Source organism: Schistocerca americana, chromosome 2, assembly GCF_021461395.2.
Source record: "Schistocerca americana isolate TAMUIC-IGC-003095 chromosome 2, iqSchAmer2.1, whole genome shotgun sequence".
In the NCBI taxonomy this organism is placed as follows: Eukaryota; Metazoa; Arthropoda; class Insecta; order Orthoptera; family Acrididae; genus Schistocerca; species Schistocerca americana.
The window spans coordinates 1,047,300,101-1,047,313,888 of record NC_060120.1 but is presented as its reverse complement, the minus strand read 5'-3'; the positions used below and the strand labels follow the sequence as shown (position 1 = coordinate 1,047,313,888).

The 13,788-nt window shown below is 44.1% G+C and overlaps 1 protein-coding gene across 1 annotated transcript in view; it reads left to right on the top strand.

Moving 5' to 3' along the window:
- The window catches only part of LOC124594662 (paired mesoderm homeobox protein 1-like), a 192,308-nt gene that overhangs the window by 44,626 nt on the left and 133,894 nt on the right, over positions 1-13,788 (top strand). Inside the window, exon 3 of the mRNA XM_047133032.1 lies at positions 5,087-5,417. Coding sequence (XP_046988988.1) covers positions 5,087-5,417 — 331 coding nt within the window. The remainder of the gene's footprint in view (positions 1-5,086; positions 5,418-13,788) is intronic.

Sequence of the window (13,788 nt, the reverse complement as noted above, 5' to 3'; positions counted from 1 at the left end):
TGTGCATGTTAACAAAAATCACGATTTCTGGCCGAAGGCAGTTGTTCTTTATTAATACGAGACGGATAATAAATGACGAAGATTTTTTGCAGTATAATTTCAAATTAATGATTTTCGGATTTTTTCTTTTACTTGTACTGTGAAACATTAGTTCTTGTCCAACTTCGTAATTCTAGGTCAACGTTTAGTATCCTCTCGGTTTTTGTCAGTGAGTTTGCGTGATCGAAAACTTGTGACATAAATGACCGTAAGTTTGATTACATTGCAATTGAAGCTTAACTTTTTGATACTACCAAGATGTCATAGACCTTAGTATTTGACATAATTTTCAACTTGATACTTGTAACCTTTCTGAGGAAAGGAGCTCTTAGCAGGTGGACAGACGGGCGATCAACAAAGTGATCCCGTAAGGGTTCTGGTTTTACCGAATGAGGTGTAAAACAGTGCAGAGTATCACATATTGGTGCGGGAGGTGCTATTGGTCAAAACTAATAGAAAAATTCCTATAATTATATGTCCAGAAACCAATATATGTGAGATATGGCCGTTTTACTTGTTTCGAGTAACATGCAGTACTTTGTGGTGCAGGCAGGATTCACTAAAGAAGGTGTACTAAACTACCATAATACGTACATGTGGCAGACGAAAATCCTCGAGAAGTCATGGAGATGATGCATCACAGTCGCTTCAGTATCGCTGTGCGGACAGGTACCGTCGATGACAGACTCATGGGGCCACACGCTTTTTCCAGGCAGAGGAACAGGTGCAGTGTATCTCCAACTTCTGCACGATGATTTACCAGTGCCTTGGAGAACGTTACCCCTCCAGAAAGACAACAACTGTGATTTATGCACGACGCAGTACAGTCCGCACAGGATACGGTGCCCAATGAGAGGTGACCAGCTTTCGTCCAAGTGCTGGGCGAGTTCATTCGTTTGTTCGGAAGGGGAGGCCGACACTGTCTGCCACTTTTCCGTCACTCGGCGATTACAGAATCGAGGCGCACGCCCTGCAATCTTTCTCAAACGAATTTACGATTTACAGAAAGTATTCAGTAAAATATTTCCTTTTTACGCTACTTGTAGCTTTTGTAGGTCAGGTTCATTATGACGCCCCATCATTTCGTTAAAGGTATTGTTATATACACGTGGAAGTAAGACACTGCGCGAAATTCGAAAATGTTCGCAATGAAAAATAGGGTTCGCTATGATTTTACGTTTCGTGCATATTGCATAATATGTTACCACGTATGAAATTTAGCTAACATATTGAATTTTTCTTTAGATTTGGGTGAAGGTCTCTGTCTGTTACCAGTCTCTCGAAAATTGATCTGACGTAGCTGACTCATTTGTGATGGCCCTCGCCAGCGATAAGATGATGATGATGTCCCATACTCCGAGGAGCTAAGGGGAGAATGCGGGAGACCCACACTGCCGACTAGGCAATGTCCTAGCGGAGCTGGTTTGCCATTGCCTTCCTCCGACCGTAATGGTGACGATTGATGATGACGACGACGACACAACAACACCCAGTCATCTTGATGCAGGGAAAATCCCTGATCCCACTGGGAATCGATCCCGGGACCCCACGCGCGGGAAGCGAGTACGCTACCGCAAGACCACGAGCTGCGGACAACATTCCCCATATTTCATAAAGGGTTTGAGTTACTGATATGAGACTGTTTTAAAGCCGGCCGGAGTGGCCGTGCGGTTCTAGGCGCTACAGTCTGGAACCGAGCGACCGCTACGGTCGCAGGTTCGAATCCTGCCTCGGGCATGGATGTGTGTGATGTCCTTAGGTTAGTTAGATTTAATTAGTTCTAAGTTCTAGGCGACTGATGACCTCAGAAGTTAAGTCGCATAGTGCGCAGAGCCATTTGAACCATATTTGAACTGTTTTAAAATTCTCTCACAATTGCGTCTGCACAAGATGTTAGTGAGGTGAGACTGTGCAAATTCACCTGTGTAGTAGCAAAAGAAGCGTATTTTAACGTGTCAACAAGAGAAATTTGCAGGTTTTACTCAGAATTGCCACTCATGTCATTTCTCTGAAAGCTACAACTGGTTAACAAGTCAGCCGAAAATAAATCGCTCCGTTTTCGGCGAAATTCTATTTAGATGCTAACGAAAGTGGAGGTGACAATAGATCCTATTGAATGGTCACCATGGAAGTGCAGGCTTGGAGTGGATCCCACTTAATATTTGCCCGCATCTCGTGGTCGTGAGGTAGCGTTCTCGCTTCCCACGCCCGGGTTCCCGGGTTGGATTCCCGGTGGGGTCAGGGATTTTCTCTGCCTCGTGATGGCTGGGTGTTGTGTGATGTCCTTAGGTTAGTTAGGTTTAAGTAGTTCTAAGTTCTAGGGGACTGATGACCTAAGATGTTAAGTCCCATAGTGCTCAGAGCCATTTGAATCATTTTTGAACCACTTAATATTTACAAAAAATGTGAGTGTGGGCTTCAGTTTAGAACGGCACTTTCCCTCCAGCACTCGGCATTTCCATTACAGCGCCTGCCTGCAGACCCTACCACCACCGGTCTCCCCATGTGTGCCCTGCCGTCTGCGCATTTACTGCCCAATGTATTCTGTACGGAATCTACCACACAATTTTCAACGGATCTTACGACACTACCTCACTGCAACTTTTCACGGGTGATGGGTTGGTCGAGGAGATCGGGTATTATGACCGCCGCATTCCCCGTACCTGAATCCATTGGATTTCTGGCTTTTCCGACATTTAAAGGCACCGATGCATGGCCAACCCATCAACAATGTGCAGACGTTACAGGAGGATGTGACACAATCAGAATGTAGGCAGGTGTATTAGAAAGAATGCGTGATCCACTGCAAAGAAAGGCTGAAGGATGTGTCAGGATGCATGGTAACTATATGCAAAACTGCCAATAGTGTGTACTCATATTGAGATAAGAACTAGAGGATAGATTGGCCTATATCTGAACAGCTATTGGGTCATGGACATGCTCCTGTAGGAGAATGTGGCGCTGTTTTTTTAGATGCACTTTAAATCTCAATAGCCAACGCAAGCGAAGATCCTATTTGTGGAATATTTCCTGAGAGCGATTATTAACTAATCTGTCAATAGTTGCAGTATTTACATTATGCGACTAGTGTCGAACCTTACAGGTTCATTTTCAAGCCTAGCCTACTGAGGCTGCACCGACAGTGCCTGATACTATGAATGAACATCAAAGTGGCAATAAGAGTGAGGGATAGCATTTTGTACTGGAAACCTGATAAAACCAACCTGGTTTCATTAAAAAAATGTGTTGCATTAATCTGAACCAGACATAGGGTGAAAAGTGGACGAGTTTAGATGGACCAACTTCTTGACCCCACGGTTGCCAGATTTGCCTCCTCTAGAATTTTTCTTGTGTATGACATTTGGAAGAAGATCTGGTTGCACGAGATCTGGCTGCAGCAGAAATTATGCGACACACACCAGAGATTTTGGACCGTATGTACCGAAACGTGCGCCGCAAATACACCTTCTGCAAAGAACAGTAGGGTCTTCAGGTGGCATAGCTCCTGTACTGTACACCCATCAGAGCTCATTGTCCCCGCTGTGAAGTGGGAGATACCTGATCTTCGATGAGAATGCAGGCTTTCTCGGCGAATCTCGATGATAAAATCTTCTCGGGTTGACATCCGAGTCAATGCGTTGTTTCAGCAAGTTTCTTCCTTGCCATCTTCGAGCCCCTGATCTTCGACTTTGTTTTACATCCAAACAGTATATTTCCGGATGCGGGTTTATTAAGACCCCCCCCCCCCCCCCCCTACAACCACTAGAAGCCTGTAATAGGAATTGTGAAATAACCTTGTATACTCTGAGGTGACAAAAGTCATGCGATACCGCCTAACGTCGTGACGAATCTCCTTTTGGTGGGCGCAGTGCAGCAACTCGATGCGGCAAGGACTCAACAAGTCTTTGAAAGTCTCCTGCAGAAATACCGAGCCGTGCTGCCTCTATAGCCGGAAGTGTTGCCGGTGCAGGATTTTCTGCGCGACTTGACCTCTCGACTGTATCCTATAAATATTCGATAGGATCCATGTCGTGCGATCTGAACGGCCAACTCACTCGCTCAAACTGTCCAGAGCGTTCTTCAAACCAATCGTGAACAATTGTGGACTGGTGACAGGGCACATATGCGTCCGTAAAAATTCCATTTGCAGTTTGAATCGTGAAGGCCATTAATGGTTGCAAATGGTCTCCAAGTCGCCGAACTTGACCATTTCCAGTCAGTGATTAGTTCAGTTGGACAAGAAGACCTAGTCATTTCCACGTAAACACAGCCCACACCATTATGGAGCCACAACCAGCATTCACAGCGCCTTGTTGACAATTTGGGTCCATAGTCCCGTGAGTCTGCACCACAATCGAAGCCTACCACCACTTCATACAAACTGAAATCGGGACCCATCTGACAAGGGCGCGGTCTTACAATCGTGAAGGGTCCAACCCAGGAGAGGCGCGTCATAACCCAGTAAAGCCAAATTTCGCCGCACTGTCCTAATTGATATAATCGTCGTACGGTCCAGATTGATTTTTTCAGTTATTTCATGTAACGTTGGTTGTCTCTTAGCACTGACAACTCTACGCAAACGCCGCTGCTCTCGGTCGTCGACTGAAGGCCGTCGGCAACTGTGTTGTGGGTGGTGAGAGTCAATGCCTGAGATTGGGTATCCTCGGCAGACTCTTCACACTGTGATTCTCGGAATACTGAATCGATTTCCAATACTGAATATCCCACGCGTCTAGCTCCAAGTACCATTCCACGTTCGCAGTTCGTTAATACTGTCGTCGGCCATAATCGTATCGGAAAACTTCTCACATGAATCACCTGAACACAAATGACAGTTCCGCCAGTGCACCCCCGTTTTATACCTTGTGTACCTCATACTGCCTCCCATCTATGTATGTGCATATCGCTACCCCGTGACTTTTGTCGCATTAGTGTGTGGTCGGGAGGCTAAGACTCTCGTCTGGCCGATATGCTACAAGCTGATGTTACCACTGCAAGCAAACCCAATCTCTGACGTAACGGTAACAAAGTGTGATTGTCTTGGCAGATCCCGAGCCTGCGCCGTCCCCGCCTTCGTCCTCGGAGGGCAGCCGCGAGTCGTCGACGCCCGCGGCCGGCGCCACCCCCGCCAGCCACTGCGACGGGGACTCGGACCACGGAGGCGGCTGCGGCGCGGTGCCCGCCCCCGCACTGGCGCCCGCCCCCGCAGGCGGAGGTGGAGGCGCGCCCTCGGACCACGACGACCTGGACGAGGCGGATGCCGAGGCGGAGGCGCCGCGGCGCAAGCAGCGCCGCTACCGCACCACCTTCACCTCGTTCCAGTTGGAGGAGCTGGAGAAGGCCTTCGCCAGGACGCACTACCCGGACGTCTTCACCAGGTGAGCGACCGCGCCGAGTGCTTTACTTTCCCGTGAGGGTAGTTTGGAAAGTTCTCGGGCCGAAATAGAAAGAAACGACTAACTCAGTGAATTTTTTAGTTTTTCAATCTAGTCTCCCTGCACATTACTCCAGCTATATTCCAGTGCCTTGATCCCATGTCGAAAATTAGATTCCTCCAGCCCTGCAAAATATCCGTCAGCCTCGGCTGTCATTTCCTCGTTCAACGAGTTTTTTCGTCCATCGAGGAACATTTTGAGTTTGGAGAAGCGATGGAAATTTGATGGAGAGAAATGAGAGGAATAAGACGACTGCGGAACCAATTAGTGTCTTAGTTCATGTATTTTCACCACGCACCGACACTTCCGTGTGCGTGCGAATTCTTGATAAAAGATGACTTCCTTCCCCGCCAAACTTGGCCTATTTTCGCGTATTTTTTTCTGAAATTGGACCGGGAGGTTAACGTAGTATTTTCCCGAAATGGTCTGACCAGTGGGATGATACTCTATCACCAGAATCGCTTTTACCTCACAGAAAACTGACTCAATGATCTGTCCGGCCGACGGTGTTCCCTCTACTTTCTTTGGTGGTGATGGTTCACCATGTTCCCGTTCCTTCAACTGTTGTTTAGTTTTCGGTTTGTGATAGTGACCCATGTTTCGTCACGAAACGCGGCAATAAATCTCGATGCTTGCTCTGAGAACGGGTCAAATACTGTTCCGACATTCCCGTGCTGATGCATTTCTGATCCTGCGTCAAGGGGCACGGAACCCCTATAGCACATATTTTCCTCATTCCAGGTCCACCGCCAAAATGTGATATTCTCGTTCAGAAGACATCCCTTCAGATTCAGCAGTTTATCGCCCTTTCAGTCGGCTATCCTCCATGACCAATCATTTCCGGGTTGATGGCACATCTTCGCCGACCACTATGCAGGTCGTCATGTAAGTTATCCCGACCAAATTTAAACTCATTTGTCCAATTCGCAACTGGTGAATATGAAGGAGCAGAGTCCCCCAGTGTCTTCTGAAAATCGGCTTGAATTTCGTTTGGTTTCATATCTTTCTTTACAAAGCTCTTAATGAGTGTTCGAATCTCAATTTTTTCCATCTCTATATAGGTCACTTGTTTGCTGATAACGGATGACGTATGATTACGCGGGAACCTCTTTGCGCCAGTGGTGACATCCGGTGGTAATTCTGTGAAATTTTTCAAACTAGCTTCGTATAAATCACATGATCCGCAAAACTGCTGTATTCTGTCATATTCTGCGGCTTCAGCCACCATTATTAATATAGGAGGAGGTTGTATGGACCAAAACAATAAAACAAACAATAAAAAATTGTCTAGTGAGCAAGGGCTATGAAATGTACAACTTAAGAGTCGTGGTCACTCTTTTATATAAGACACGTGTTTTACAGTGGCACAGATGAACAAATATTCAAGGCTCTTAAGCTATGCATGTTTACTGGACATTATTCATTGATTTCGTCCATACTACCACTTCTCAAAATGTGGAAATCAAAGAGTTTGCTGTAGAAGAGGTTTGTTTCACAGTACCGAAGATGAATAAATGCTCATAACTCCAAACCTACTGATTTTAGAGGCCATATTTACTGGACTTTTTGGCTTCGAATAATCGTTCCTGTCGTATCCCTGAAACTGTTCCTCCAGGGACACCGTCTATAGTTTACAATCAAATTTACAGATATGAAATGGAATTTGCTGATGAGATGGCAGAGTATTTGACATATACAATTTTCTAGTGATGTAGGAAAACAATGTTGACGACACTTTTTTTTTTTTTGAGATGGCACAAATATACGCGATTCATTTGAAGGTTACATGTTTTTAAGTGTGTATGTGTGTATGTGTGTGTGTGTGCGTGTTGTACATGTGTGTTTCTGAGGTATTTCAGATGTAGAAATACTACAAACGTCTCGCTTTATAGAGCTTCTTCGATAAATACTTTAGGATGTGGTACAAAAACTTCAGATCGTTCGGACACTTTTGAGTGCAGCCAAGACGGCTCCTCGGGGGCTATTTCATGGTTGGCTATTTCATTTTAATGCCCGATTAAGTATTATGTTGTGAGTGTCACTTCGGTATTGATAGTATGCTGATCTTGGCTGGAGAAGGGGGAGGAAAGGGAGAGAAGAGGGAGTGGCTTGTCACATTATGATTATGCTGTCATAGATAAGGACGGTGGGGCTTGTGACATCATGAGTGGTATAACTATGGTGTTTCTAGTCCACTTGCACTTTTCGTGGACATTTTACTGCAAAGTGAGTCAGATACATCCTGCCATTTTTATCCTCCTGGTTTGCAGCTCTAGCTCTGTGACTCCTTATTTAAATGAAAATGGCTTCATTTTTCAGTCTAAAATTTATGTTGAAGGTTGCACTGTCAGTACAATGAAAGTAACTGATAATCACTGCAGTTATAACACTTTACCAAACTAAAGAAGAACGAATTGAGTTCCTACTCATCCTATTAATCATGAAATTACATAATATCTTACAGAAAAGTGAAATCTTTATTATTTTTGTGTTATTACTAGCAGTCAGCGGTAACTGAAACGAATAAATTTTCTCTCATTTTTAATTATTGATGTTGTACACTAAATGAATTTTTGAGTACGCTAATGCCACAAATTCAAAGATAATTTTTTTCTTTTATCAGAGTATCTTCAGTAATGAAATGTTATGTCTATCTATCATTTTGTTGTTGTTGTGGTCTTCAGCCCTGAGACTGGTTAGATGCAGCTCTCCATGCTACTCTATCCTGTGCAAGCTTATTCATCTCCCAGTACCTACTGCAACCTACATCCTTCTGAATCTGTTTAGTGTATTCATCTCTTGGTCTCCCTCTACGATTTTTACCCTCCACGCAGCCCTCCAATGCTAAATTTGTGATCCCTTGATGCCTCAAAACATGTCCTACCAACCGATCCCTTCTTCTAGTCAAGTTGTGCCACAAACTCCTTTTCTCCCCAATTCTATTCAATACTTCATCATTAGTTATGTGATCTACCCACCTTATCTTCAGCATTCTTCTGAAGCACCACATTTCGAAAGCTTCTATTCTCTTCTTGTCCAAACTGGTTATCGTCCATGTTTCACTTTTATACATGGCTACACTCCATACAAATACTTTCAGAAACGCCTTCCTGACACTTAAATCTATACTCGATGTTAACAAATTTCTATTCTTCAGAAACGATTTCCTTGCCATTGCCAGTCTACATTTTATATCCTCTCTACTTCGACCATCATCAGTTATTTTACTCCCTAAATAGCAAAACTCCTTTACTACTTTAAGTGTCTCATTTCCTAATCTAATTCCCTCGGCATCACCCGACTTAATTCGACTACATTCCATTATCCTCGTTTTGCTTTTGTTGATGTTCATCTTATACCCTCCTTTCATGACACTGTCCATTCCGTTCAACTGCTCTTCCAAGTCCTTTGCTGTCTCTGACAGAATTACAGTGTCATCGGCGAACATCAATGTTTTTATTTCTTCTCCATGGATTTTAATACCTACTCCGAATTTTTCTTTTGTTTCCTTCACTGCTTGCTCAATATACAGATTGAATAACATCGGGGATAGGCTACAACCCTGTCTCACTCCCTTCCCAACCACTGCTTCCCTTTCGTGCCCCTCGACTCTTATAACTGCCATCTGGTTTCTGTAAAAATTGTAAATAGCCTTTCACTCCCTGTATTTTACCCCTGCCACCTTCAGAATTTGAAAGAGAGTATTCCAGTCAACATTGTCAAATGCTTTCTCTAAGTCTACAAATGATAGAAACGTAAGTTTGCCTTTCCTTAATCTAGCTTCTAAGATAAGTCGTAGGGTCAGTATTGCCTCCTGTGTTCCAATATTTCTATGGAGTCCAACCTGATCTTCCCCAAGGTCGGCTTCTACCAGTTTTTCCATTCGTCTGTAAAGAATTCGAGTTAGTATTTTGCAGCCGTGACTTATTAAACTGGTTGTTCGGTAATTTTCGTATCTGTCAGCACCTGCTTTCTTTGGGATTGGAATTATCATATTCTTCTTGAAGTCTGAGGGTATTTCGCCTGTCTCATACATCTTGCTCACCAGATGGTAGACTTTTGTCAGGGCTGGCTCTCCCAAGGCCGTCAGTAGTTCCAATGGAATGTTGTCTACTCCCGGGTCCTTGTTTCGACTCAGGTCTTTCAGTGCTCTGTCAAACTCTTCACTCAGTATCGTTTCTCCCATTTCATCTTCATCTACATCCTCTTCCATGTCCATAATATTGTCCTCTAGTACATTGCCCTTGTATAGACCCTCAATACACTCCTTCCACTTTTCTGCTTTCCCTTCTTTGCTTAGAACCGGGTTTCCATCTGAGCTCTTGATATTCATACAATTGGTTCTCTTTTTTCCAAAGGTCTCTTTAATTTTCCTGTAGGCAGTATCTATCTTACCCCTGGTGAGATAAGCCTCTACATCCTTACATTTGTCCTCTAGCCATCCCTGCTTAACCATTTTGCACTTCCTGTCGATCTCATTTTTGAGACGTTTGTATTCCTTTTGGCCTGCTTCATTTACTGCATTTTTATATTTTCTCATTTCATCAATTAAATTCAATATTTCTTCAGTTACCCAAGGATTTCTACTAGAACTCGTCTTTTTACCTACTTGATCCTCTGCTGCCTTCACTACTTCATCTCTCAAAGGTACCCATTCTTCTTCTACTGTATTTCTTTCCCCCATTCCTGTCAACTGTTCCCTTATGCTCTCCCTGAAACTCTGTACAACCTCTAGTTCTTTCAGTTTATCCAGGTTCCATCTACTTAAATTCCCACCTTTTTGCTGTTTCTTCAGTTTTAATCTACAGTTCATAACCAATAGATTGTGGTCAGAGTCCACATCTGCCCCTGGAAATGTCTTACAATTTAAAACCTGGTTCCTAAATCTCTGTCTTACCATTATATAATCTATCTGAAACCTGTCAGTATCTCCAGGCTTCTTCCATGTATACAACCTTCTTTTATTATTCTTGAACCAAGTATTAGCTATGATTATGTTGTGCTCTGTGTAAAATTCTATCATGTGGCTTCCTCTTTCATTTCTTAGCCCTAATCCATATTCACCTACTACGTTTCCTTCTCTTCCTTTTCTTACTACTGAATTCCAGTCACCCATGACTATTAAATTTTCATCTCCCTTCACTATCTGAATAATTTCTTTTATTTCATCATATATTTCTTCAATTTCTTCTTCATCTGCAGAGCTAGTTGGTATATAAACTTGTACTACTGTAGTAGGCGTGGGCTTCGTGTCTATCTTGGCCACAATAATGCGTTCATTATGCTGTTTGTACTTGCTTACCCGCACTCCTATTTGTTTATTCATTATTAAACCTACTCCTGCATTACCCCTATCGATTTTGTATCTATAACCCTGTATTCACCTGACCAGAAGTCTTGTTCCTCCTGCCAGCGTACTTCACTAATTCCCACTATATCTAACTTTAACCTATCCATTTCCCTTTTTAAGTTTTCTAACCTACCTGCCCGATTAAGGGATCTGACATTCCACGCTCCGATCCGTAGAACGCCAGTTTTCTTTTTCCTGATAACTACGTCCTCCTGAGTAGTCCCCGCCCGGAGATCAGAATGGGGGAGTGTTTTACCTCCGGAATATTTTACCCAAGAGGACGCTATCATCATTTAGCCATACAGTAAAGCTGTGTGCCCTCGGGAAAAATTACGGCTGTAGTTTCCCCTTGCTTTCAGCCGTTTGTAGTACAGCACAGCAAGGCCGTTTTGGTTAGTGTTAGAAGGCCAGATCAGTCAATCATCCAGACTGTTGCCCATGCAACAACTGAAAAGGGTGCTGCCCCTCTTCAGGAACCACACGTTTGTCTGGCCTCTCAACAGATACCCCTCCTTTGTGGTTGCACCTACGGTACGGCTAACTGTATCGTTGAGGCACGCAAGCCTCCCCACCAACGGCAAGGTCCATGGTCCTGCCTCTGTTTTGATTTCTCGTTCTCTTATCTTTCTGACTAATTTCTCTTTTTAAATTTTCGCCTTACGCATCCTCTCTAAGACACTTGTAAGCGAATTTAGTATGTTAAGTCGTGTTCCTGCTCTCGTTTGTCTGAAACTCTCTCTCGATTTAAGAATTTTTTCTTTTGCTTTACCTTGTATAGAGCTGTTACAACTTTATGCGTAAGTACCTGTGTTAATAACTGATCCTCCCTTCTCTGTCTGAATAATATTGATTTTCCCAGATTTCATAAGTCTTTTGACTAATCTGATACAGCTCGACATGATTTCAACTCCTAATCTAATGTCTTCATTTAAGAGAAGCGTTGGTATACCCATACCCCGGAATCTCACTAGACGTACTAACGTTGCCAGTGGTGTGTTACTTTCACAGTATGTTTTTGCAGATGATAAGACAAAGTTTGCTTACAAATTTTCCAGACGTTCCTAGAGTTGTGCATGAACATGCGTGGACTCTCTCTCTCTCCCCCTCTCTCTCTGCCTCTCTCTCTCTCTCTCTCTCTCTCTCTCTCTCTCTCTCACACACACACACACACACACACACACACACACATACACTACTGCCATTCTTCGTTACAGATACGACAAGGTCAATAAGCACAATGGTTTGGAAACAACTTGTTCGAATATTCACGGCAAATATTCTGTGAAGAATCAAAGAAATTGGTACACCTGCCTAGTATCGTGTAAGGCCTCCGCGAGCACGCAGAAGTGCCGTAACACGACGTGGCATGGACTTGACTAAAGTCTGAAGCAGTGATAGAGGGAATTGACACTATGATTCGTGCAGGCCTATCAATAAATCCGTTAAGTGTTCGAGGGGGTGGAGATCTCTTCAGAACAGCACCTTACAAGGCATCCCAGATATGCTCAATAATGTTAATGTGGCCAGCGGAAGTGTGTAAACTCAGAAGAGTGTTCCTAGAGCCACTCTGTAGCAATTCTGGACGTGTGCGGTGTCGCATTGTCCTGCAGAAACTGCCCAAGTCCGTCGGAATACACAATGGACATGAATGGATCATACAAGATACTTACGTACGTGTCACCTGTCAGAGTCGTATCTAGAGGTTTCAGGGGTGCCATATCACTCCAACTGCACACGTTCCACGCCATTACAGAGCCTTTACCAGCTTGAACAGTCCCCTGCTGATATGCAGGGTCCAAGGATTCATGAGGTTGTCTCCATATCCGTACACGTCTATCCGGACGATATAATTTGAAAGGAGACTCGCCGGAGCAGGCACTATATTTCCAGTCATCCACAGTCCAATGTCGGTGTTGACGGGCCCAGGCGTGGCGTAAAGCTTTGTGTCGTGCTGTCATCAAGGGTACACGAGTGAGTCTTCGGCTCCGAAAGCCCATATCGATGATGTTTCGTTGAATGTTTGATGGCGTAGCATCGGAATTTGCAGCAATTTGCGGAAGGGTTGCAGTTCTGTCACGTTGAACGATTCTCTTCAGTCGTCGTTGGTCCCAATCTTGCAGGATCTTTTTCCGGCCACAGCGATATCGGAGATCTGATGTTTTACCGGATTTCTGATATTCACGGTACGCTCGTGATATGACCGTACGGGAAAATCCTCACTTCATAGTTACATCGGGGATTCTGTGTCCCACCTCAAGTGCGCCGACTATGACACCACGTTCATACTCACTTAAAGCTTGATAACCTGCCACTGTAGCAGCAGTAACCGATCTAACAACTGCGCGAGACACTTGTTGTCTTATGCAGACGGTACGGACCGCAGCACCGTATTCTGCCTTTTTACATATCAATATAACTGAATACTCATATCTATACCGAGCGAGGCGGCGCAGTGCTTAGCACACTGGACTCGCATTCGGGAGGACGACGGTTCAATCCCGTCTCCGGCCATCCTGATTTAGGTTTTCCGTGATTTCCCTAAATCGCTTCAGGCAAATGCCGGGATGGTTCCTTTGAAAGGGCACGGCCGATTTCCTTCCCCATCCTTCCCTCATCCGAGCTTGCGCTCCGTCTCTAATGACCTCGTTGTCGACGGGACGTTAAACACTAATATCCTCCTCCTCATATCTATACCAGTTTCCTTGGTGCTGCACTGTGGATACGACAAAGTCAATAAGCCAAAAAGATTTGGAAACAACTTATTTGAAAGTACACAGAAAATATATTAGTATTCCATAACGATGTAGGACAAGCGGTGGATTCTTTCCATGAGCGCAGAATCGCAAAACGAAACCAGTATTTGAAATGATAGTATTAAACGGTAATTTTCGTCAGCTGCTCAAAGCTGAGATTGTTAAAGGTTGGAAGTAGATTTTTAGCTTGATGAAGAGTATGCCGGGAATC